Source organism: Typha angustifolia, chromosome 14 (assembly GCF_048772165.1).
Source record: "Typha angustifolia cultivar Huaian chromosome 14, ASM4877216v1, whole genome shotgun sequence".
In the NCBI taxonomy this organism is placed as follows: Eukaryota; Viridiplantae; Streptophyta; class Magnoliopsida; order Poales; family Typhaceae; genus Typha; species Typha angustifolia.
In genome coordinates, this window is record NC_133252.1 from 8,707,985 (window position 1) to 8,734,680 (window position 26,696).

The following is a 26,696-nucleotide window of genomic DNA, read 5'->3' on the forward strand; positions in this document are numbered from 1 at the left end:
TAAATAAGAAATAGGGCTCCCGTGCATGTTCTACGGATCGAAAAAAATAAGGTAAAAAGAACTGGAAGGCAGCACAAAGATTTAGCACAAAGCAATTTATTGTACATTACACTGATCATGACAAACAATAGCTACAAAATGAGAACAAAAGAAATGATATTAAACAAGACAAACAACATCAACAGGCTAAATGATTCACAGAGTGCGACGTAAAACAATACACATCAGAAAACAAATACCAAGTCATCTTGAGCAAGTCGTCACATATGCATGGCAGGTCATACTAAAACTAGCTAGCTAGCTAGTTCACAACGCTGCACGTCTTTCTGACCTCACCGTTGTTTCCGGTAAGCACTCCTATGTTTCCCATCTTCACCATGGCAGCTCCAAACTTCCCCTTCCAGGCTCCTTTGTGCCTCGCAAACTCATCCACCAAGGTCGCCGTCTGGGGGCTACTCAACAAAGCCTCGTCGGAAGAGAATAGCACTCTGTGAGCCATCACATTCTTGTAATACTGGTTGTCTAATTTATTTGGCGTCACGATATCTTGATCCACAATCATAGTAGGGTTTGCAGTCGGTAGACATTTTCCCCTCAAGAATGCAATGAAGGATGGGTCGATCGATGGATCCTGGAGCGAGAGGGACGTGCAGTGAGACTGACCGATGGAATGTGCTCCGGAGAGGGTAACAAGATCGTTGACAGATAAACCTTTGGATGCAAAGTTGGCGATGAGCTGATTGAGGTTGAAATTTGGAGGGGGCAGATTTTGGAGTGTCTCGGCCGCGATGGAGACTCTTCCGTCGCGCCTTCCAGAGGGGATGGTGTAGTTAATACCACCAAGGAATTTAGCCGCATCGCGAGCAGCAAAGGCGATGATGTCCGCGCAAGAGACGATGCCTGGGCAGTGATGCTCAAGAGCAGCCTTGGCTTCATCAATCACGTCGAAGCCATGCAAGCTAGGGTTGTTTGCAGGGGAAGTTTTCTCCGTGTTGGGGTTGGTTGGTGTTGGATCGAGGAGTACGGAAGCATCACAGCCCTGGTCCAAAATTTATTGTCTCATTCATATATACATATGAATTCTAGAAAGAAGAAAATTTCAATTATAAAACAATATATTTAGTAATGTATAACTTTATTACCCTGACAAAGCAATCGTGGAAGAACATTCTAATAAGGGCGGCACCAATGCCAGGAGTATGGGCCACAGCCTTGTGCACCACCTTTCTCACAATCTCCTCAGCCTTTGGGCACTTGCAATCATAGAATCCAACTTGTAGGGAAGCAGAGGAGGTGGGAAGCATGGCTTGGATGGCCAATGCGAACAGAAGGCATGCCAAGAGGGGAACCTGACATCTACCTCTGCTCATCTTTACTATATCTAGATCTGAGAGAGAGAGAGAGAGAGAGAGAGAGAGAGAGAGAGAGAGAGAGAGAACAGTGAGGAAGAGCTAGCAGCTGATGATGAGGCTGCTCATGCTGGTAGCGATTTATAGATGAGAAGGGATGGGTTTGAGCAAGTAAACCATGCATAGATACGATAGAGACTTCTCGTTGTTATGCAAATTAGGTTGAAGAAGTAAAAGCTAGAACGTGGGTGGCACAAGCTGGAATTTTGACTTTTATTTCTCAAGAATGAGCTCGAAGGGGTGTTTACAATTTCTATTTAATGTAATAGAAGATTTGGTACAACCGACAAATATTTAATCTAAACTCATTCTTAATCCAAATATTTGTCGGTTGTACCAATCCTTCCTAAGTACTTACTGAAACATGTTTTTTACTAATGTAGTTCCGCACATTAAATATTGTACCGTGTATGTAAGTTACAAACTTACTTGAATTTTATTCAAGTAGGTGACTTCGAGGTAGATATGTATATTGTTCAATTAAATTAGTTACTAAATGATTCTTGATACCCGTAGCAAATAAAATGAGTCCTTGATTTCGTGGTATTCACATTGATCAAAACTAAACTAGTGGGGGTAAACAACTCTTTAACTCATCTAATTGAGAATTTTATTTGATGTGAGGACTTAGACTAATCAAAAACAATAGTTAAATAATTTTAAAGTCTAAACATAGTACAGTACGAGTAGGCTGTACATGCTAATAACAAAGTACAAATATATTGATCCAAATTATACGAGTAGACATGAATATTGACAGCCAAATTTTCTTTTTAATTAAAAGAGAAGTTGCTAACCGAGTTAAGTTTATTACACTTGGGAAGAGAATACAGTCTCAAAACTGAAAATACAACCCAAAGTATAGAGGGAGAGAGAGGTTCAGCCTATCCGGGTAACAAAGTTACAATTCCTACCAACACGGGCAACCTAACCAAATCTGCAGCTTTTTTACATTTCGTGTTTCTACAAACAAAATTAGAGATGGGATCAAAATTAGATGTCAATCTTGCAATTGGATTCTTCTAATTTGTTGAAAACAGCGACGATGATTTCGGTATTACTATTAAAAAATATTCTTGGAATCTTGCCAACTAGCATAGCATAGTGCTTCTTTAAGAGCACTGGGGTTTGACACCTAAGTTTCTAGATCCATCATTTTTCTTTTGAAAATTTCTGTAGCAAGTACTTCTCTAGCTTTCCAGTCCTCTCTTCTTAATAACTTTTTTTTTTTCAGGAAGATATCTTTCTTACTATATGCATCCCAACCACAGACATTACTCATATTCTACCATCATCTATATTGATCCTCTTGGTAATTCATCTATCATCTATCGTTTTTAAACCCTAGATCATCTTACCATCTAGCTATGCCTTTCCACGAACTTTCATTTAGTCCAAATTACTCCGCAACCTCCAACAATTCCTAGAAGTATGTCCCATAAGTCTCGTTAAATCAGCCTCACCGAGATCACCTATCAGTATTGGTACACACCAATTTCAAATATCCACAAGCAACTTGTGGCCCAACTAAATTCAATATGTACCCACTCTTGTCTATGTGTATTGCATCCAAATAGACAGCAATATTTTTTTTGCCTTATAGGCTACTATCGTCAGTTCATCGATATGATATGAAAAATTTGTTGCCCCATTAACATCCTTACAGAATAAGGTTGTGTTTAGATGGACAGACAAGTAATAGGACGCATTTGAGAAGTTGAAATGCAGCCTTGACCTCTGCTTTCATTTTAGCTCTAGCCAATTTTCTAAATATATTCGTTATTGAGTGTGATGCTTTCAGAGTTAGTATTGGTCCTGTTTTCATACAAGATGGTTGGCCCCTGGCTTACTTTAGTAAGGCTCTAACTTAAATCTTAGCAACTATCTACTTATGAGCGAGAGATGTTTGCAATTCTTCGTGCTATCATAAAGAGGAGTCATGTCTCATTGGTCATTACTACATTATTAACATTGATCAATAGACTTTGCAATTCTTTTGGAGTTAGTGAATATATACAGTGGCATAACAACGATAGATATCCAAGCTACTTGGGTATAATTATGAAATAGCGTATAAAAACGGAACCTGTTGACGCATACCTCCAATTTAGCAAGATGATCATTTTCTATTTAATCTTGCTTCAATCTTTCCTCTTCCTTAACACAATCTGAGATAAGTTTATTTAGAGACGAAGTCTCTTTCTGACAATTGTAACTGAGCTTAAATTAACCAAATTGTGCGGGGATGAGATATCAAACTAAGTGCACTAAAAGATCATCAAAGATCTCAAGCTTGAGTGCCCTTAATATTGAAGCAACATTAGATATCGCCATAATGTACTTTTGTATGTTTCATTTTCCTTTATACTTGATTGAGATGATTTTCGCTAAGAGAGTACCAATCTTAGACTTTTCATTCCTAACAAATATCTTCTCAATGTCTTCCAAAAATTTCTTAGCTGTAACAATCGAATTTAAAATTGTGCCCCGAAATGCCTATGATATAGGCCTCTTTATTATCACGAGATACATGCGATTGACCTCTCTCACTTTTTCATTCTCCTTTTCTTCATAAGTAATCAATCTATAATAGTGGGAGAGACAATCCTTAATGCAAGGTCTAGGCCTATTATACCAAAAACTATCATTAAGTTCTCTTTCCATAATTTAAAATTGGTTTAACATAAGTATATCATTTAGGCTTGTAGCAATGCTAACTGAATAATAAACAAAAAATAAACACAGAAAATAATAAATTTAGTTGAAAACACATAAGTTTATAAACTAAATTCAAATAAAGCTAAACCAAACTATCTTTATCAAGGTATCGTTTTCCATTAATTGATCACCTTTTGGCAACGAATTAATTTCTTATGATACTTTGGTGTAATAATAGAGTATTGATAATTCAATAATATATCGATCAACATGCATTCCTTTGGGTATTCATTATTAATATCGTTAAATATAATAATCATCACTGTACTTTATTATCACTAAATTGCACAAACAACTTTAACAAGCATTAAACTTCCTTTAGGCCGACATTTCTATCGATACCAGATGGTATTTGGAAAGACAATTCTATAAATTTCATAGAATGTCTTCCGCTAATATATGGCTACTCTCTTATTTTTGTAATGGTTGACAGATTGAGCAAGTATACGCACTTTTCTACATTGTCACATGCATTCTCTGTCAAGTCGGTGACTGAAACTTTTGTGAGAGATGTTGCTAGGTTGCATGGCATGCCACGCATGACTGTCTCTAATAGTAATCATGTATTTGTGAGCAACTTTTGGGTGAAGTTTTTGGATTACAGAAGACTCGATTGAATTTCAGCTCGGCCTACCATCCATAGACGGATGGCCAAACCGAGGTAATCAATTGAGGCATTAAGCAGTATTTACGATGCTTTGTGGGAGAGATGTCGAGACGATAGTTGGAGTTCTTACTATAGGCGGAGTAGTCTTATAACACCACCTACCACAGTAGTATTGGCATGACTCTATTCGAGGTAGTGTATGGGCGCACAATTTCGACATTACGCGCCTATGACCCTGTGGCATCTGCAGATCAGACGGAGGTGAACTTGGCATTACTGGATAGAGACGCCATATTGAGGAGGTTGCGTGCCCATCTTAAACTTGCTCGAAACTACATAAAGCAAGTTTATAATTACGGTCATCAGGAGCACGAGTTTGACATCTATAGTTGGGTGTTTGTGAGAGTGCAAACGTATCGACAGGTGACCTTGCGTCCGATGCGAAATTAGAAGTTAGCACATCACTACTTCGGTCTATTTAGAGTGTTAGAGCGTATCGGTCTGGTTGCATATTGCTTGAAGTTGCCTGAGGGGTTGAGAGTATATCTGGTCTTCCATGTTTCATTGTTGAGGGAGCGAATTTGATATCTATTATGGACCAAATTTGGAACGATCCGTCCGTTGGATGATTATGAAAATTTAGGTGGAGGTAGCCTCGTGAGTTAGGGTTCTATTGGCTCTAGTTTCACCAAAATCGGAGGTCAAGATGAAAAGATAAAAATAAAATAGTGCATACCAAAGTTGTAGATTGGGAGGTTGGTGATCTTATCCCACTGGTTTGATATTATTCAGACGTCTGTAGAATATTCTATGAATATTTTTCCAAAACTACGCAAAGTTAGATTTAGCTAATTAAATAAAATCCTAACCTTCTAACTAAACCAAATAAGCAAATAAATAACTAGACTTAATCTATTGAGTCTAATCTCCCCTTGATGTGATTCGATTTGACCTGGTTCACATCAAGATCACCAGGTCGTTGGATCAGTTCTACTAGAGCCATTGGAGGAGACAGAGATTGTGGAGCCAATTCGTGTACTTGCGAGGCGCCGATAACGTCATGATACCAGATTGGAGATGGAGGTCCTAGTCGAGTGGCTTGACAAACCATCCAACGAGGCGACATGGGAGTTAGAGACGAACATCTTGGACTGTTTCCCCGACTTTGCACCTTGAGGACAAGGTGGGGAAAGCATGGTGGCCTGATAGTTTGAGTCTTTTCTTATTGCATTATTTATTTAATTTCAAAAAAAATAAAGTTTTTATAGGTCCCATTCGAACGCGAAAGGGCGCATTCAAACACCTGCGTGCGAACACCTGCATCAGTTCACATCCACAAAGAACGTATTTTGTGCGTTCGAATGCGATCGGCTTGTTGGTTAGCCTCTTAAAAGGTGTGGATAGAAACAAAAATGATTATTATGAATGAAACTTGATTTCTATCTTCCTCTATCCTCTCTCTAGTCTCTCTACCATAATCTCCCTCCTCCTTCACCAACTAGTCACCTTCACTATTGGTAAGGTCTCATTTATCTTCTAAACTCCCTCATCTATTTAGTCATTTCTCTTTTTTGGGATCTCAACCACTTCTTCCTCTTCATCCATATCCCTTAAACTACATCAACCATCCACCCTCATCTCCATTATCATCCATAACCCTATCATCCTCTCCACCCGTCACTACCACCATCACCCCTACTCTAGCGTTTTTTCGTCCTAGTTATAGTCCAAATATGTAAAGAATATAAATACCAAAAATTTAGATCAGAAAGTTACGGATTGACCACCCTTAGTTTTGTAATTTTCTAAATACGGGATAATAGCTAATGAATATTTTCCCTTGGTTGCGTAGACTGCTTTCCTGCAACCTATCCAGATATTGAAGAGGACACTTCATGCTTATCACTGAATCTATGAAAATTCTCATGGATCAATCCAATTCACTTAGATAATAGTCTGTTGAGATTCTAAAAATTGACTTAGTTAACTCTTCTTATCTGCAAATCTCATAATCAATTTATGAATGATTATAGTTTTATCTAAATATGTATACACATTTATGGATCACACCCTACGAAATACATATATTGCCAAATAATCATTAATCAAAATTGATCACTTTAGTAAGACACACATGATAATATGCAATTTATAATTATATTACATATTCACCCAACATTGAATACTATGATCCAACAAAAGAGAGATAGATGACAGCTACCTCTTTTAGCCTCATGCCATCTTAGGAAGGCCTTGGCAAAGACCTTATTAGGATGTTCTTGCACGATTGCTTTGTTAGGGTAATTAAGTTATACATTACAAATATATATATATATATTAATAATTAAATCTTACTTTTTGTAGAATTTGTATGTATATATGAATACGAATAATTACCAATAACTTTTGAACCAAGACTTTAATGCTTCTGTACTCTTTGACCCAACACTGGCCAACCCCAATATGGAGAAAACTTTCACTCTAAACAACCCTAGCTTGGAGGGCTTTGAAGTGTTCAATGAAGCAAAGGCTGCTCTCGAGCATCACCGCCCAAGCATCTTCTCTTCTGCAAATGTTATCGCCTTTGTTGTTTGTGATACAGCTAAATTCCTTAGTGGCATCAACTACGTCATTTGCTCTTGAAGGCGAGACAAAACGGTCTCCATTGTAGCCGAGAGTCTCCAAAATCTGCCCTCTCCTTTTTTCAATCTCACCCAACTCATCACTAGCTTTGCATCCAAGGGGTTATACACGGATGATCTAGCCACCCTGCCCGAAGCACACTCCATCATGATACGATTTGGACTTCACTGATTTCGTCTTGAGCTTGGATTCACTTTAGAAGTATTTTTGTTTCATGTTTTAGTGTTTAATTTTTATTAAAATAAGTTTTCTGTAAGTCGCGTTCGAACGCGGGTGGAGTGAGTTCAAACACGGTTTGTGAACGAGGTTATGAACATGGGTGAAGAGAGTGCACTATGCGTTCGAACGCACTGTGAACGCCTGCATCGCATTCGCAAATACTGATAGGCGCATTAGATCACGCGTTCGAACGCCTGCATCGCGTTCAAACGCCTAAATCGCGTTTGAAAACCTGCATTGCGTTCGCAAATCTAGATGAGCAAACTCAGTGCATTCGAACGCGGTCAGCGAAAATTGTATTGTTAGGGTTAATTTGAGTTGTTGGTTAGCCTCTAAAAGGATGTGGATGGCAACCATAAGTGATTATTGATTATTGAGATTGAGTTTTGCCTTACCTCCTTCATCTTCTTCGCTCCCGTTCTCTCAATCCCCGGCGACGCCGCTTCTAACCTCCCTCGACCGGCCAATTACCCTAGTCCCTTAGGGGTGGCCTTCTCCTCCCCCTTCTTCCAATCTATCCAACACTTGCCCTAACCCTTCCATCAGCCATAACCCTTCCACCACCACTTTTCACCGGTGCCACCCCATTAACGCCGATCCACCTTCAACCACCATCACCTAGGATCACGTGCCTCCATCCATGGATCTAAAACAGATCACCCTGACCTTTATTCATTAATCGGACTATCTCTCGAGATCCCCACATCAGATTCACCTGAAACTAGATTTTTTGGAAAGCTATTTTCTGGGGCTACAACATATAAAAATTTAACATCGATCCGATGGCGGCATATTTCGGGATCTTATTTCAAAGTTCCGTGCCAGATCTAGTCCAAATCAGAGAATTGGAAGAGATCGAACTTTAGCCCAAAAGAGGAGATCATATCAATTTGGTATCATAGCCTTAGCCTAAAGAGAAGATCATATCAAGCTTTGGTATCAGAGCAACCTTAGCCCGAGGCGAGATCGTATCACATCAGTGGCCTCCACTACTCATTGCTCTCGCTATAGGATCCCTAAATTAGGCCATACTTTATTACTTTAGAAATAAATGCCCATCAACTACAAGCCCTATTGTGGTTGCGAATCAGGATATTGTGACGCCAAATAACTGGATAGCCAATACTACAAGGATGTGATAGCTCATAGACTATGGTTCTCTTGAGCAAAAGCAAGTATCTCATCATGAAAACTACAAATGTTATGCAAATCAAAGGATGTGTCCACATGTGCTCGGTGAGAAAAACATTTAGAGCTAAAGTAAACTTTAATGTCACATGGAAGGAAACATCTACATATATTGTGCTTTTAATGCCCACATCTATGATAAGTAAGAACAAAATAATTTCTCTAAATATTCTTCCTATTCACAACATACATACAATCATGGTCATACATAGGTCTCAGGAAACAAAGAAATAAAATGTAGAAACAATATCACCTCCCTTCCTTGATGTAATGGTATAATTCAAAAAGGTGTTTTCGATGTAGCCATGTCCTCCTTTTTTTCCTCCTCAAGGTAATCTTTTGCCACCTACAATTTCATTTTTCTCATCGAAGAATTAGAAATAGATGTATCACTTTGATAATTTCAATTATATACCCTTTTTTTGCATTCTCTCGATTAATCTTCAATGAACCTATAGAGAAAAGGAGACTAATTAACTTTTAATAAATCAAATTATAATTTGTTAACTCTAACATCTACATTGTACATGTTTATGCATGTAAACTTCCAAAAATTAAATTTTATCATGTAATTAAACTTTCTCAGAAGTTAATCATGAGAGAGATAAAGAATTTTTTAAATCTCATTGAAGCTTGTCATTTAAGTCATTCTATTTCATTGATCAACTTTCTTAGTTTTTCTCTCATAGTTTTTATTTTTCAAGCTCTTCGTCTTTCCTACAAGTTTTAGATTTTCCTTTTGTAGTTCGTAGAACTTTTTAGATAAAGGGATATATTTGAAGGTCCATGTCCAAGAGACAAATTAAAGTTGGTGTGTGGAAATCCAAGTAAGAGAAGGAATAAAAATGTAAACACCACAAACACATGACCATAATTTTTTTAATATAAAAAACCTCTCAATGCGTCAAGAGAAAATAAAATAAAATCCACTTAAATCGAATCAATCCATAACATTACATTCTCATAAATAGGAAGTACTTACAAACACTTAGAGGTTCCTTATCTAAGAGTTGCTGCCCGTTTCTCTTGCACAAAATTGGTCTCGATTAACTATTCAATGATTAGATTGACTTCATATCTAGTTTGACAAGTATATCACTATGCATCACTCCTCAAAGCTCTTCATGTGTTGGTGATGGTCATTGATGTAGATAACTTGTCTCAACTTCTATAATATCCACCCAAAAAAAAAATTTGCACACACGATGTGGGGCACGTGCAGGCCTTTGCTTCTCCCATCCTCTGTCTTTTCTTTCTTCCCTTTTTTCCTTATCTTCTTTTTCTTCTTTCTTCCTTCTTCTCTCCGCCAACTCACTCTCCCTCTTTCTTCTTCCCACTGCGTCGGAGTGCCACCAGAACTACTAACCCCATGGATCAAAGCCCCGAAGTTGCATTTCTCGTCAAGTAAATATAATTTAAAATTGTGTTAGCGTTAAGTTTTTCTTCTCAAAATTTTCCCCTCTCGGTCTTGCCATGATTCGACTAGCCGGGGACTTTGTGCCTTGCCACATCAATCCCTTAATCTTCCCCTCTTCGCAAGGATGCCCCTAGTGGCTTCCTTCAATGCCCTAGTTGCCGAAGCCACCGAGCGGCCCCCCAGCCAAGGCGAGGAGGATTCTCACCACCGACCGCCTCTGGTGCTTCCCCTCGCATGGCGTCTGCTTGCCGAGGGGAGCATGTCGGTGGCTTAGCTAGCTTGTCAGTGGTTGAGTTTGTCGACAGTGCCCCTCCCCACCGATTGGGTCTTTGCCGTCGATGGGTGGTGGCTGTCTTCCCCACCGATAGGGTAGGCACCGCTGGTGCCTTCGTCCATTGGTGGGATCAGTCGGTCTGTTGGCCTCGACTCCTGGTGGCTTTGACCACTGACCGCCGTCCTCCCTTCCTCCCTTCCTCCCTTCTTTCAGTCGAGGAGAGGAAGAAGGAAAGGGAGTGGAGCCTCGTGCTCGGGCTGGGTGCAGCCCAGCCCAAGTGCCCAGTCAGGCTTGGTGCGGCCCAGCCTAAGGCCTGCTTGCCGGGTTGTGTGCGACCTAGCCTAGGCCCGCGTTCTGGATCACGTTAGGTGCGGCCCAACCCATGTGCCGGGCTGGGTAGGGTGCAGCCCAGCCCATGCTTTAGGGTGTGGTTAGGCTGCATGCACCCCAGCCTAAGTTTATAGTGGGTGGGGCTACAAATAGTCCAACCTAATTTGGGGGTGGGTTGGGCTATAGCCCAACCTATGTATTTTTTTTCTAGTTAAGGTGGGCTTTAGGCCAATTTTTTGTGGGTTTATTTTTGCTTTATGTTGGCTAAATAAAGTAATTACCCGCTAATTATCTCTTTAAATTATTTAAGTCATTATTTAATTATTTTTTACTATCGGTAATCGTGAGCCTTAATTAATCAATGTATTTAGCAAATAGTAATGTCCACTTTATCAATTATCTTATAAATTAATTTTAATGAATTAGACCGTAATTTGAGAGTGTCGTTATAAATAACCCATAAAAGTAGCTAACCGTAATCCATTTAGCAAGGTCGTGTATACTTGGTTAAATTAATTTTTAGCAAATTGAGTCAGCAATCTGTGTATATCTGTATTAATTACTCCTGCTAGAAAACTAATATAGATTGTTATAGGGAAAGTATATTAAGCATATTATCTTAATTAGCGAAATGGTCTAATCCAGTGTTACCTATGTGATTTACTTAACAAAAAATAATTAGTGGAATGAGAATTTGAGGTAAATTAATTGAAATTGATTTTAATAATGTGTTAGGCGCTAGTACAACTATGCTAGCTCAATCTAATTAATAATATAAAAATTTATAGATGGACTTACCCAAGCCTATAGTGAACGTCAATGAGATTATGTAACTAATTAGTGATAGGGTTGTTGTGCTTATGCTTTTTATTTACTTTTCTTATCAAGGTGGACTTCGTACCCTATGAGGATGATCTTGTGGCTTAGTTGTAGCTAGTATCAGAAAGTCGATTCATGCAAGTGAAACTCCTATAATCCAAGAGTAGTGTAGAGAATAAAATAAATTATCTTATGACATCATCACATTCATAGCATGCATATGCATACATTTTCCTTAATGTTATTATTGCACGTCATGCATGGTAATTTATTTTCTTGTTTAGTAAGATTTCGCATATCATAATTTCTGCACATATTTATTAGGCATGAACATGTGTTTTATTATATTTATTATGCTATATAATATCATGTCATTTACACATGTGCACGACCATAAATGAGGTGACTGCTGCATCTTGATAATACCCAACACCTCCCCAACTAGGGTTAAAGGTAAGGGATATTCTTATACTTATTTATATTAGGGCCCACGCCTAAGATCACTTAATCTATTGATCCCAAACAATCAAGCAGCTATTTCGCTAGGCGATAGGCGATTTATTGCTGATCAACGAGAGTTATACCCTTTGGAGTATTTAAGATAGAAAGAGAGAAGGGTAGAATGACGTAAACTTAGCGATACTCGATTACGTAAGGTGAGAATGTCCATGAGCGACGGCTCATGATTTTCATACGGTGGTGCGATGATGTGGAGCCAAGGGCTCAAATAATAATACTAATGTACGATACTAACCTTTGTGATGAGCTTACAATTGAGATCCTTAGTGTATGGTGGCGGACAATCGGTCATGCTGTTCATTGGGTAATAGGCTGATGATTCTATCGCTAGGGTCTACCCTCCCTTAGGGTATGTGTGTGGTCGAGTTTAAGGATTGATGTGGCCTACGGGCATAACTCTGCATGAGCCAATATTACAGACTTGGTAGTTTGAGATAATGCATAATATGTGGTGTGGTGTTAACATGGCCTACGGGCGGAGCTCAATGTGAGCTCGAGTTTGAGGACTTGATAGTTCGGACTGATCCATTGATTTGATATCAATGCATATTTACTTATTATTGCATTATTCATTACACTACTTTTAGACTATAGAAGCAGAAACTTGCTGGGCTTTATGTTTATCACCTTCTGGTCAAAATATTTTCAGATTAGTTGATGAGCCGAGATTCGTGGCGGAAATGGCAAAGAATTATCTTTAAATTTTCTTATTTATTTATTTATTCTTGTAAATTAAGTTAGATCGCTTGTAGTCCCTGCGTGGGCAATTTTTTATTTATGTATTTTCAAGCTTGTTGTCGCTTATGGTGTTATGGGCTTCTTCTTTGTCTATATGATTTGTGAAAATGTAGATTTTTTGCTTGTATATTGTGTTAAAATATTGGCTAGCAAGTGACGTGGTGATAACATAGATTCTACCCATGTGAGGGCACATGTTTGGTGGTGAATGTTACAGCTTCTTCGTTCTTTAGTAATTAGTAATACAAATCCAAGCAAGACGAATGAAAGCTCTCCTCAACTTTGGGAAAAATCAAGCACCCTAAGAAAAATAGAACTCTTAAATATTTAATTTATGATCTTGCTCAACTTCTCTCACTTAGTATGACTTCTAGAATCCTTTTATAAGTATTGTGTAAATGTATGACCATTATTCATTCTAGGAGAATCCCGGAAGAAGAATACCAAAATTTAAACTAGTTTGAAAACTATTTTCTTCTGATCAACCGATCGAGTGCACACCTGACTTACCGAGTGTACACCTAGCCATGATCTATATAAAAAATCGTACATAAATTCTGTTTTGCAGTGCGCACCTAGGCTACACAATAGAAAGCTCATTAGATTGAGTTGATTTCTTGTTTGATCTTCAATTTTCTTGAGATGAGCAATATTCCACAAGGCATATGTCTTGATCTTATATTAAATCTAGGTACACTATATTTCAAAGTGTTTTATGTATATAAGATTGCTATTACATAAAATTGCACTAACAAATATTAATTAGATTTTACACAATTTTATCTAGAAATCATTGTCTTGATTCATCAATTCATAGTTTTTATTATCTTTGGTTCGCATAATGGTATTTTAACGTAAAAGTTTTGGCGTTTGTTTGATTGATTGCTTTGATTTTCCTATTTATTATCACTATGTCAAAATAGTTTTTTTACCAGCATTTATTTATCGGTTTGTATTTATTTTATTGCTTTGATTTTTCTATTTAGTGTATTATTATTCTCGGCTAACATGATTAGTTTGAATTAAGAAATTGGATGTACTAGATCCATCTTGCGTAACCAGAAAAGAGTTGTTTCTAAATAAGAAATAGGGCTCCCGTGCATGTTCTAAGGATCGAAAAAAATATGGTAAAAAGAACCGGAAGGCAGCAGAAAGATTTAGCACAAAGCAATTTATTGTACATCACACTGATCATGACAAACAATAGCTACAAAATGAGAACAAAAGAATGGATATTAAACAAGACAAACACCATAAACAGGCTAAATGATTCACAGAGTGCGACGTAAAACAATACACATTAGAAAAAAAATACCAAGTCATCTTGAGCAAGTCGTCACATATGCATGGCAGGTCATACTAAAACTAGCTAGCTAGCTAGTTCACAACGCTGCACGTCTTTCTGACCTCACCGTAGTTTCCAGTAAGCACTCCTATGTTTCCCATCTTCACCATGGCAGCTCCAAACTTCCCCTTCCAGGCTCCTTTGTGCCTCGCAAACTCATCCACCAAGGTCGCCGTCTGGGGGCTACTCAACAAAGCCTCGTCGGAAGAGAATAGCACTCTGTGAGCCATCACATTCTTGTAATACTGGTTGTCTAATTTATTTGGCGTCACAATATCTTGATCCACAATAATAGTAGGGTTTGCAGTTGATAGACATTTTCCCCTCAAGAATGAAATGAAGGATGGGTCGATCAATGGATCCTGGAGCGAGAGGGACGTGCAGTGAGACTGACCGATGGAGTGTGCTCCGGAGAGGGTAACAAGATCGTTGACAGATAAACCTTTGGATGCAAAGTTGGCGATGAGCTGATTGAGGTTGAAATTTGGAGGGGGCAGATTTTGGAGTGTCTCGGCCGCGATGGAGACTCTTCCGTCGCGCCTTCCAGAGGGGATGGTGTAGTTAATACCACCAAGGAATTTAGCCGCATCTCGAGCAGCAAAGGCGATGATGTCCGCGCAAGAGACGATGCCTGGGCAGTGATGCTCAAGAGCAGCCTTGGCTTCATCAATCACGTCGAAGCCATGCAAGCTAGGGTTGTTTGCAGGGGAAGTTTTCTCCGTGTTGGGGTTGGTTGGTGTTGGATCGAGGAGTACGGAAGCATCACAGCCCTGGTCCAAAATTTATTGTCTCATTCATATATACATATGAATTCTAGAAAGAAGAAATTTTCAATTATAAAACAATATATTTAGTAATATATAACTTTATTACCCTGACAAAGCAATCGTGGAAGAACATTCTAATAAGGGCGGCACCAATGCCAGGAGTATGGGCCACAGCCTTGTGCACCACCTTTCTCACAATCTCCTCAGCCTTTGGGCACTTGCAATCATAGAATCCAACTTGTAGGGAGGCAGAGGAGGTGGGAAGCATGGCTTGGATGGCCATTGCGAACAGAAGGCATGAGGCCAAGAGGGGAAGCTGACATCTACCTTTCCTCATCTTTACTATATATATATATGTATACTAGATCTTAGAGAGAGAGAGAGAGAGAGAACAGTGAGGAAGAGCTAGCAGCTGATGATGAAGAGCTGCTCATGCTGGTAGCTATTTATAGATGAGAAGGGATGGGTTTGAGCAAGTAAACCATGCATAGATACGATAGAGACTTCTCGTTGTTATGCAAATTAGGTTGAAGAAGTAAAAGCTAGAACGTGGGTGGCACAAGCTGGAATTTTGACTTTATTTCTGACGAATGAGCTCGAAGGGGCGTTTACAATTTCTATTTAATGTAATAGAAGATTTGGTACAACCGACAAATATTTAATCCAAACTCATACTCAATCCAAATATTTGTCGGTTGTACCAATCCTTCCTAAGTACTTACTGAGATTCTAAACAATTAAACAAGTTTTTTTACTAATCTAGTTCTGCACATTAAATATTGTACCGTGCTATGTGAGTTACAAACTTACTTGAATTTTATTCAAGTAGGTGACTTCGAGGTAGATATCTATATTGTTCAATTAAATTAGCTGACTAAATGATTCTTGATACCCGTAGCAAACAAAATGAGTCCATGATTTCGTGGCATTCCCATTGATCAAAACTAAACTAGTGGGGGTAAACAAGTTTATAACTCATCTAATTGAGAATTTTCTTTGATGTGAGGACATAGACTAATCAAAAACACTAATTAAACAATTTTAAAGTCTAAACATAGTACAGTACGAGTAGGTTGCACATGCTAATAACAAAGTACAAATATATAGATCCAAATTATACGACTAGATATGAATATTGACAGCCAAATTTTCTTTTTAATTAAAAGAAAAGTTGCTAACCGAGTTAATTTTATTACACTTGGGAAGAGAGTACAGTCTCAAAACTGAAAATACAACCCAAAGTATATAGGCAGAGAGAGGTTCAGCCTATCCTGGTACACAAAGTTACAGTTCCTACTAACACGGGCAACCTAACCTAATCTGCAGCTCTTTTACATTTCGTGTTTCTACAAACAAAATTAGAGATGTGATCAAAAGTAGATGTCAATCTTGCAGTTTGATTCTTCTGATTTGTTAAAAACAGTGATGATAATTTCGGTATTACTATTATAAAATATTCTTGGCCTCTTGCCAACTAGCAGCATAGCAGTGCTTTTTTAAGAGCACCGGGGTTTGATACCTAAGTTTCTAGATCCATCCTTTTTCTTTTGGAAATTCCTGTAGCAAGTACTTCTCTAGCTTTGTGGTACTCTCTTCTTAATGACTTTTTTTTATCCCGAAGATACTCTTTCTCACATCTATCGTTTATACGCCCTAGATCATCCTACCACCTAGCTATGCCTTTCCACAATCTTTCATTTAGTCTAAAATCACTCCACAACCTCCAACAATTCCTAGAAATCTGTCCCATAAGTCTTATTAAATCAGCCTTACGGAGATCACCTACCAGTATTAGTGCACACCAATTTCAAATATCCACAAGCAACTCGTGGCCCAACTAAGTTCAATATGTACCAAACTCTTGTCAATGTGTATTGCATCCAAACATACGATAATGTTTCATTTGCCTTATGGGCTACTATTGTCGGTTCATCAAATAATATAAAAAATTTACTGCCCCATTAACATTTTTATAGAAGAAGGTTGTGTTTAGATGGACAGACAAGTAATGTGATGCATTTGAGAAGTTGAAATGCAGCCCTGACCTCTGCTTTCATTTTAACTCTAGCCAATTTTCTAAATATATTCATTATTGAGTGTGTTGCTTTCAAGATTGGAATTGGACCTGTTCACATACAAGATGGTTGACCCCAGGCCTACCTTAATAAGGCTCTATCTTAAATCTTAACAACTATCTACCTATTAGCAGAAGATGTTTGCAATTCTTTGTGCTATCATATAGAGGAGTATTGTCTCATTGGTCGTTGCTTCATTATCAGCATTGATCAATAGACTTTGCAATCCTTTTGGAGTTAGTGAATATATGTAGTGGCATAACATCGATAGATATTCAAGCTACTTGGGTATAATTATGAAATAGTGTATAAAAAAGGGAACCTGTTAACACATACCTCCAATTTAGCAAAGAACCAAACGGTCTTCTATTTTAGAAAGATCATTGTGTATAGTCAATAGAATTAAGAGGTGTAATCGTCCATTGTACACACTCCTTGTCATATTTTAAGTCGTCGGTAAGACAGCCTCCTGTAATGGTGCAGGAATGCTGAGCAAATAATCTTCTTCAACTTCAATAATGACTATCTTTAGTTTACCTTTGTGAGATCTAGTGATTTCGGAGGTTTGCCACCTTGCAGCGGCTCAACCACAAAATCTAGTAGTGTTAGGTTTTTAGTGTTGGCAATTGTGTAAAAAATATTCTAAGTGCTTTTATACATATACATGAGAATTTTATACAAGTTTTGAATATATTTGGATTTAATAATTTCAAGATCAAAGGAGAAATATTTCTACGTTCGCACCGCGTTCGAACACACTCTCAGGAGTTCACACATATAGAGAACGTGTTCGGGGCATTCGAACGTATGCACAAGCGTTCACACATACAGAAAACACGTTCAAGTAGTTTGAACGCATGCACAGGCGTTCACATATATAAAGAATGCGTTCAGGCCGTTCGAGTGTGTGCATAGGCATTCGCATATACAGAGAACGAGTTCAAGCCATTCAAACGTGTGTACAAGCGTTCGCAAATACAAAAAATATTTTTCTACCAGTCGAACGCACCCTACATATGTTCACAGCACGTTCACACATACAGAGGAGTGTATTTGCGTGTTCAAACTCAACCAGTGAAAATCAAGTCATCACGTTCGAACGCACCTAAGAACAAGCAAGCTCGTTCGAACGCACTCGGGCCGTGTTCAAATGCACCTACGTAATATATAAATTTTAAACTTACATGAGTTTTGATATGACTTGGACTTGGCTCTATCTTAGTTACATATATAAGCATTGTAATGCCCTAACTCAAGGGAGGTTGGTGAAGGCAATTGAAAGAGTGTTTTTGAGGCTATATCATTTCTTCTACCAACAAGGTTCGTCTCTTCTACATCACATCAAGCTTTCGTCTTAAGGGTCATCTAGACAAAGAATCAATCTCAAAGGCTACTGAGGTTGGAGATCAATCACGGTGAATCATAGGTTCTAGTGAGCAAAACTAAGAGAAATAAAATCGTGAGGATTGACGGGTTGTTTTATAAGTCAGTCTTATAACTGCTACTATTTTAGTGATTTGTTTTGATCCGAGTTTGGATTAGTGATTTTTTTTTCCCGTTTGGGTTTTTCCACGTAAAAATGTTAGTGTCCATCTTTGCTTCTATTTTTTAATATTTATTTCGCTTTTACTTAAGCAAAGGGGTGATATCATTGCATAGGGTTTACATGCATACGTGTGGCTAGGTTTTTTTTAATTAGTATTAGAGTAGGTTCTCTTACCCTTAGAGAGAGATTAGCTAGGCATGGATTTTCATAGAGATGGACAATCATCTATTAGACCTCCTATTCTAAATGGATCAAACTCTGGATATTGGAAAGCTAGGATAAGAGCTTACTTGAAATCTATAAATGAGTGAGTATGGATAGCCGTTGTGAACAGTTGGAGTGCACCAACATACATAGTGAATGATAAGTTTGTTGAAAAAATTATTGAGTCTTGGGATAGGGCAGATTATGAAAAGGTTAGCTGGAATAGCAAGGCAATAAATGTTATTTTTAGTTATGTTTTCTTAGATAAATTTAGAAGAATATCTACTTGTGAAATAACAAAAGCATAGACGATCTTAGAAGCCACTCATAAAGGAACCATAGTAGTAAAACTTTCGAAACTTCAAATGTTGACTACTAGTTTTGAAACTCTCTGTATGAAGGAGAATGAGACCTTTGATAAGTTCTATACAAAGCTAAGTGATATAGTCAACCCTAGTTTCAACCTATGAGAAAAAAATTTTGAAAACAGAATTATTCGTAAGATCCTTAAGTCTCTCCTAGAAAGGTTTCAAGCACAATTTACCGCTATTGAGAAAAGTAAGGACATCGATTCTATAAAGGTTGAACAATTGGTAGGAAATCTACAAAAGTTTAAGTCCAGTCTTTCTAAACCTAGAAAGTCCAAAGATATGGCTCTAACCACTGTTGAACAAAATTTAAAGGAGTCTAACGATGAAGGTGATTTAGTTATTGAGATGTTGGCCTTGTTTGTTAAAATGTTCAATAAATTCTTTAGAAAGCCAAACAAGTTAAATGTTGAGAAACTTAAGAAAAACAAAATCTTTGTGAAAAGAACAATCCTGTGAATTCGAATAATGGAGTGAGTAACAACAATGTTAAACAGAAAAATAAGAATTTTGATAATAAAGTTCGATGTTTTGAATGTTCTAGTTTTGGATAAATTGCACAGGAATGTCCTAATCATCTTAAGAGGAAGGGTAAAGCTATGAAAGTCACTTGGGATGACTAAGATGAGTCAGATGATGATTCTGAAAAAGATTAAGAGAACTATGTAGCTTTTGTCTCCTCTTTTTTTAATATTGACTTTGTTGTTGATTCCTTCTTTCATTTGACTAATAACTAGCAAAACAATTCACACAATCATATACCTCCTCCTTATCCAATACATGAAAGAGGATGGTGGTGTTGTTGTTGGGCCAATGTTTTCAATGCAGTAGCCTACTGAGTTAACGTTAACGCCTAGACCTGTCAAACGAGCGACATCATCAAAATCATGATCATACACCTCACCAAGGTCGTCCTACACACCAACACATCTTCTCAGTGGCATGGTATAAGAAAGAGGACAAGATCTGATACCAACTAATGCAAGGAGCATGTAAGGATTGAATGTCGATGAGCTGGAGCGAGAGCACCTTTCTCAATCTTATTAATTTTCTAATGATCGGAGACTTGTTGATTCAAGAGAATACCAAAAGTAAAATAAAAAACAAAACTCTAATAGCTTTATCCAATCTCCAATAATCCTCATATTATAATCATTCAACAATACAAAAGTAATCCAAAAGGGCAAATATCAAATTTCCCAAAAAGAAGAAGAAGAAGAAGAAGAATCTAATCGTGGAGATCCAAAATCTAAAAGGATCATCTGATTCTGACATCTCTGCAAAAGGTTATTTAAGCTGATAAGATCTTTTCTAAAATAGCAAATTTAAAATTTTGGAGACCTAAATGGTGAAATTTGCAAAAATATTTATGGGGCTCAATGTTATCAAGTTTTGCTCTGAACAATGTTTCCATCCAAAATAAGGTATAATCTTGCTTAGTTTAACAATGTCATCCGAGGACCCATAAATTCAACTTGAACAGCGATCCTTTTGACAATTTTGGACCATCATGAATTCTTCTGCGATGCTTACTCCATCACTTACCATGTCACTATAAATCATGTTCATAAGAACTCAAAGGTAGCATAAAGATTTACCTCATGGTAATTTATTTTGCATCATACTGATGACAAACAATATTAGGAAATGAACTAAATCAAGACAAACAACATTAACTAATTCAATGAGTCACAAGCGATGAAACAATACACGTAAGAAAACAAATATCAAGTCATCCTCAGCAAGCCACATTATATGCGTAGCAAGTCATACTGAAACTAGCTAGGTAGCTAGTTCACAACCTTGCATATTTTTCTGACCTCACCCTGATTTCCAGTAAGCACCTCGATGTCGCCCATCTTCACCATGGCATCCCCAAACTTTGCCTTCCAGATTCGCTGGTGCTTTGCAAAGTCTTGCACTAAGGCCGCCGTCTGAGGGCTACCCAGCAAGGCAATGTCGGAAGAGAACAATACTCTGTGAGCTATCACGTTCTTGTAGTATTGGTTATCCAATCTATTTGGCGTCACAATATCTTGATCCACAACCGTAGTAGGGCTTGCCGTCGGTGGGCATTTGCTCCTCAACAATGTGATAAATGATGGCTCGATCGATGGATCCTGGAGCGAGAGCGATGAGCAGTGGGAGTCACCGATGGAGTGTGCTCCGGAGAGGATGACCAGATCATCGACGGATAACCCTTTGGCAGCAAAGCTAGCAATGAGCTGGGTTAGATTGAAGAAAGGAGGGGGCAGATTTTGGAGCGCCTCAGCCGCGATGGAGACTCTTCCATCTCGCCTTCCAGAAGGGATGTCATACTTGATGCCACCGAGGAATATAGCCGCATCCCGAGCGGCAAAGGCAATAATGTCTGCGCAAGAGACGATGCCTGGGCAGTGGTGCTCGAGGGCAGTCTTGGCTTCATCAATCACGTCGAAGCCATGCAAACTAGGGTTGTTTGGAGGGGAAGTTTTCTCAGTGTTGGGGTTGGCTGGTGTTGGGTCGAGGAGTACGGAAGCATCACAGCCCTGGTCCAAAAGAAATTAAAAGTAATTATAGTCTCGTTTCTTATATACATGTAAATTCTATAAAGAATAAGAATTTAGTTATAAAAAAGTATATATTTGTAATGTATAACTTAATTACCCTAACAAAGCAATCGTGGAAGAACATCCTAATAAGGGCGGCGCCAAGGCCAGGAGTCTTGACCAAAGCCTTGTGCACCACCTTTCTCACAATCTGCTCAGCCTTTGGGCACGTGCAACCATAGAATCCAACTTGTAGGGAAGCAGAGGAGGTGGGAAGCATGGCTTGGATGGCCAATGCAAAGAGAAGGCATGAGGCCAAGAGGGGAAGCTGACCGCTACCTCTGCTCATCTTTACTATATGTATATGTATGCTAGATCTTAGAGAGAGAGAGAGAGATAAACAAAGAAAGCAGTGGAGGAAAAGCAGGTAGCTGATGATGAAGAGCTGCTCATGCCGATAGCTATTTATAGATGAGAAGGGATGAGTCTGAGCAAGTAAATTAACCAAAGATAAGTGAGAGAGTCTTCTCCTCTTTTTTATGCCCAATTAGTTGAAGAAGTAAAGCTATAGAACGTGGGCAGCACAAGCTGGATTTTTGACTTTTATTCCTCACGAGTCTGTGATGGCCTCGAAGAGTCGTTTACTGTTTCTTTTTAATGCAAGAGAAGATGCGGTGCAACCGACAAAGTAACCATTTTGACTTCAAACAATATTTAACAAACCAAATATTTAATCCCCATTCGACATTATGTGCGGTGCTCAATTGGAATTTGCGACTAACCCAACACTGTTTATGGGCTTTGTAGTACAAATAATTTCACTAATTAAGATATGAAACTACTTTTATCTCTGCTTTCGTATATTACCTTCTCTTTATTTGCATGGCTTGGATGAAAAGAACAACCAAAAAAGGATTAAATATCCTCTATAACTCAACTTCCACGTCTTCATCAATAATAATAATAAACTTTGCGTCATAATTTAAAGGGTCCTCCATCCATGCATCTTTTTACTTTGGAGTCTGTCAATGATGTCGAGCAGGAAATTGCCATTACTATCTTGTAACAAACAAAAAAAGGATATCGTATTTACAAGCCAACGTATTTTGTTGGTATATAAGGAGTAGTTATTCCTGAACTAGATCTTCATTAAATATATTTCATAGCCAAATGTTTACTTATATATATTTTGATTAAATCTTACATTAGGTAAATCACTGACCTTGTTTTCTAAACAATAATTATATTTGTAAGAAATAACTAAAATTACATCAGCCAAATGCTCACTTCTCTGTAGCTAAAGTACATTCGATCGATTAAAAATAACTAGCGAAAATAATCATACTTGCGTAACAAGTTGTAATTATTTATCTTCTCTCATTTAGCTTTACACAGTCTATTACGAGGACATTGTAGTCTTTTCATCTTAAACTAATTTTATTGATCATAATTATTTATAATTTAGTAATTAAATATAAATTCTTATATTAATTTATTCAAGCTAATCGGTATAGTTCAATCCACATTTCACAACTAAATAAATAAAATTTGTGTAAATTTACGGTGGTATTTGATTTACATTTAAAGAAGTGCACGTAGAATTAGCCTTGAAAAAAAACCTTATATAAAAACCAATGGAAGCTTTTAGTTAATGCCAAGACTATCGTTTCCAAATACTTATCAATAAAATCTGCTTACTAGATGAGAAATTTTTTGGTACCCTCACCAAATTAAAGGATTGCAATAGAAGCCACCAAGCCATTCAATGACTTATGCACCTATGCACCACTAAAGCTCTCTCTTCTAACTATTTAGCATACAGAAACTAGACCAGTCAAAAGCTTCAACTAAACAAATATCAGTCTAAAACTAACATAATACAAGTAGGATGTACATGGTAATAACAAAGTGCAAATAGATGGAAACAATAGTATAAGGACAGACAGCTACTTAAGTGCCTAGATCCATCGTTCTTTCTTTTAGAAATTTATGTAGTCTATTGTTGTAAGATGAATTATCACCACTAATTTCATGATGCTACAGAATTTCATCGATAAATTCTTAAATGTTAAGCACTGCCACTTGACTATATTCGTAGAGATTGACTAGAGATTTGTTTGTCCACTAGGCGAGCTGCAACCTTATCTTGTGTTACAATAATAATTATTATCTGTAGTAGTAGTTGGATCCTGATAGTCTATGCACAATAGAGGTTATAGATTTGAATCAGCCCGTAATAAATTGCATAAAATCTTATCATTAGCACGTATCATCTCAGTTAACTTTTAGATTAAATGGTAAAGTACGTGATGCTATAGATCTCACTATAATAACATGAAGCTAATACCAGCGGCCAAAATCAAGAAACAGCTACTATAAATTATCTACGACTGTAGGAACGAACTGAGAAGAGATTGGAATTGTATATTTTATTTTTCTTATACATATGGCAGATTGGCGAAAGCCAATAGTTAACCACGCAGATGGCAGTAACTTATCCAATAGTCTTAAGAGTACCTGTTGGACTAATTAAAATCATAATAATAGAGGTGAAGAGGTGGAGGAATTAATCCAAGGTCAGGATCCCTAGGCCTTATAACCCACATTAATTATTCTTCCGCAAAAGATGGTCTTAATTTTTTTATTCCTTAACAAAGTCATTCGATCTCACCTACAGTAGTTGTTATCTTCTTTGGAGATGATAGTTATATGATTATAGGCTGGCCTTGAAAGCAAAATCACAACGATAATAACTTATAGCAATAGCTAATCATTGTATTAAAAAATCATATATGATCTGTCTTTAGTTCATTACAACTAAGATTACGCGTCCACAAATTCTGGTACAATTCTCTTCAATTTCTTCTGGACTACCATCTTTGACTTTAGGGTATGAAATCTCCACAAGTGCAAGTTTCATTAAATACTACAATTGATTAATAAATGTGGGCCCTTAAGCTTGTGACATTTCTGGTTTATATATATATATATATGCATGTCTATTCCAAATTTTTCACTAAAATAGTTTAGTCCCCAAACTTAATATTAAAAATAGTCTATTAAATTGTTAAGTGTTTTATCCTTTCTACAGTAAAACATGAAACAGATTAGCATTTTATTAAGTAATATGCTGATCTAATCAATATTAGATAAAAATAAAAATAAAAAAATTTATAATGTCGTAACTTTGTACTCGATTATCTATTTTAATTATAAAACATATAGTTATGAAAATATGAAAAAGTTTTCCAAAAGCAAATGGGCTCAAAATTGCAAAAAGAAGACCTAAATTTACTTTGAAAATTTTTTTTATTCTTTAGGGCTCATCTTTTCAACCTTTTCTACACATAAAACACCGAGGAGTTTATACAATAAAATTTTTGGCATTTTTATTTAAAGGTAAAATGTGAACATATCAGCAGTTTATCTAAGACTACAAATCTATTTTGGTATTAAATTTAAGAAGAAGTTTATTTAGATAAATAAAATATAAAAGAGGGCTAGTTTGGTCAAAACCTCCGTTTAATCCTCCTCGTGAGCTTCGGTTGGTATATTAGTTATAGCCAATAATTGACTAATCCTCCTCCTAAGCTTCGGTTGCTATATAAGTTATAGCCAATAATTGACTTAACACTTAAGACTCAAATTATTTCTCACATTATAATAATACCAGTGCTAAACGTGGTCTCATATGTATCACGTCTATATCTTATGTAGCTATTATATAATGGAGATGCTGATCCAAAATTAGAGATGCATAAAATATGACCCAGTTTTACCGGGCAGTTTGGACTAATTCAATGCATTCCAATGTAACGAATTATTAAAATAAGATTCTATTCCTATATTTATCAACGGCTGCATTAACATTTTATCCGAGATCTATCAAGGATTTTATGGCCCTATTTAAGTTAAGGTTATAGTTAGGATTGATTAGCAGTTAAAATCAATCTACAAACTCGTCACTCTCCTGTTGGAAATATCTAGCTATCTTTAGAATTCTTAGACTTATTATTTTGATGATTTTGACAATCTCAGCAATGACGAATATATTAAATAGTACAACCTTTAATATTTTTTCCATTCACTCAACTGTTGAAACTGTGCGATACTCCATAAAATTATTCACTAAGTATCTCTAATTATGACTTTTGATGCGTATATCTTATAAGTTGATGTCTATAGTATTGTTGGTTATGTTGTGTAGTTAATATTTCATATTTTGATTTTGATGTTGGTATAGAAGTTGTCTTACAAGGTTGGTTTCAACGCACGAAACTGTTATAGTTTCTAATGAAACAGGATGTGTGCGTATATTTTAGTGTAAAAAAAAAATTCTATGACTTTTGAATAATTATATAGACATGATCTCTGGTATTTGTTAATTTTAGTAGAACTCTTAGGGAAGAAAAATAAAAGTAAAATTTTATGTCAGCATATGATATGATAGAGATTATAAATTAACTCTCATCCCTAAGGATTGGGATTGATATTTAGTGAATTTCGCCGTTGTATACTCAATAAAAGAGCAAAATGAAAGAAAGGTATGAGCAATTTTCTTTTGTATTTAAAAAAAGTAAACTTAGTGTCACTAATAGAATACTCATATTTGGATATTGTTTATTAAAGATTAGTTAGTTTAAAATAATTCAATGTGTGATATAAATATTATAGGAAAACAAAGAAGGGCTGGATTAAAAATAACTTAAATACTCAATCGTCGTATACTTTAAAAATAAGATCAATCCTAAAATAGATACTTATTACTCTTAAATTAATATTTTTATTTTAGAAATAGTTATTCTTTAGATTAATAAGATACATATCAAGGGTAAATTAGTAATTAGGTTGACGTGTAGTATAAAATAGAAATTTGATGAATAATATTTATATTCTGTAGTTTAGTTGTTATTCTGAAATAAAAAAATTTCTAGGGCATATTAAGTGGTGTTTTTCAAAATAATTTAAACATAGAGTTACCG

The 26,696-nt window shown here is 36.8% G+C and overlaps 3 protein-coding genes across 3 annotated transcripts; all 3 read right to left on the minus strand.

The window, feature by feature from the left end:
• Nucleotides 1-301: 301 nt before the first annotated feature.
• LOC140775702 (peroxidase 2-like) lies at nucleotides 302-1,370 on the minus strand. Its single transcript, XM_073119108.1, has 2 exons — nucleotides 1,143-1,370; nucleotides 302-1,039 (listed from the first exon to the last, which is right to left on the minus strand). The coding sequence occupies exons 1-2, from the start codon at nucleotides 1,368-1,370 to the stop codon at nucleotides 302-304; spliced, it is 966 nt and encodes a 321-aa protein (XP_072975209.1).
• A 12,888-nt stretch (nucleotides 1,371-14,258) lies between these two features.
• Nucleotides 14,259-15,309, minus strand: LOC140776512 (peroxidase 2-like). The gene is made up of 2 exons (XM_073120243.1): nucleotides 15,100-15,309; nucleotides 14,259-14,996 (listed from the first exon to the last, which is right to left on the minus strand). Exons 1-2 carry the CDS (start codon nucleotides 15,274-15,276, stop codon nucleotides 14,259-14,261), a joined length of 915 nt encoding a protein of 304 aa, XP_072976344.1. The 5' UTR covers nucleotides 15,277-15,309.
• A 5,459-nt stretch (nucleotides 15,310-20,768) lies between these two features.
• On the minus strand, nucleotides 20,769-22,155 carry LOC140776134 (peroxidase 2-like). The gene is made up of 2 exons (XM_073119721.1): nucleotides 21,833-22,155; nucleotides 20,769-21,714 (listed from the first exon to the last, which is right to left on the minus strand). Exons 1-2 carry the CDS (start codon nucleotides 22,061-22,063, stop codon nucleotides 20,977-20,979), a joined length of 969 nt encoding a protein of 322 aa, XP_072975822.1. The 5' UTR covers nucleotides 22,064-22,155; the 3' UTR covers nucleotides 20,769-20,976.
• Nucleotides 22,156-26,696: the final 4,541 nt, after the last annotated feature.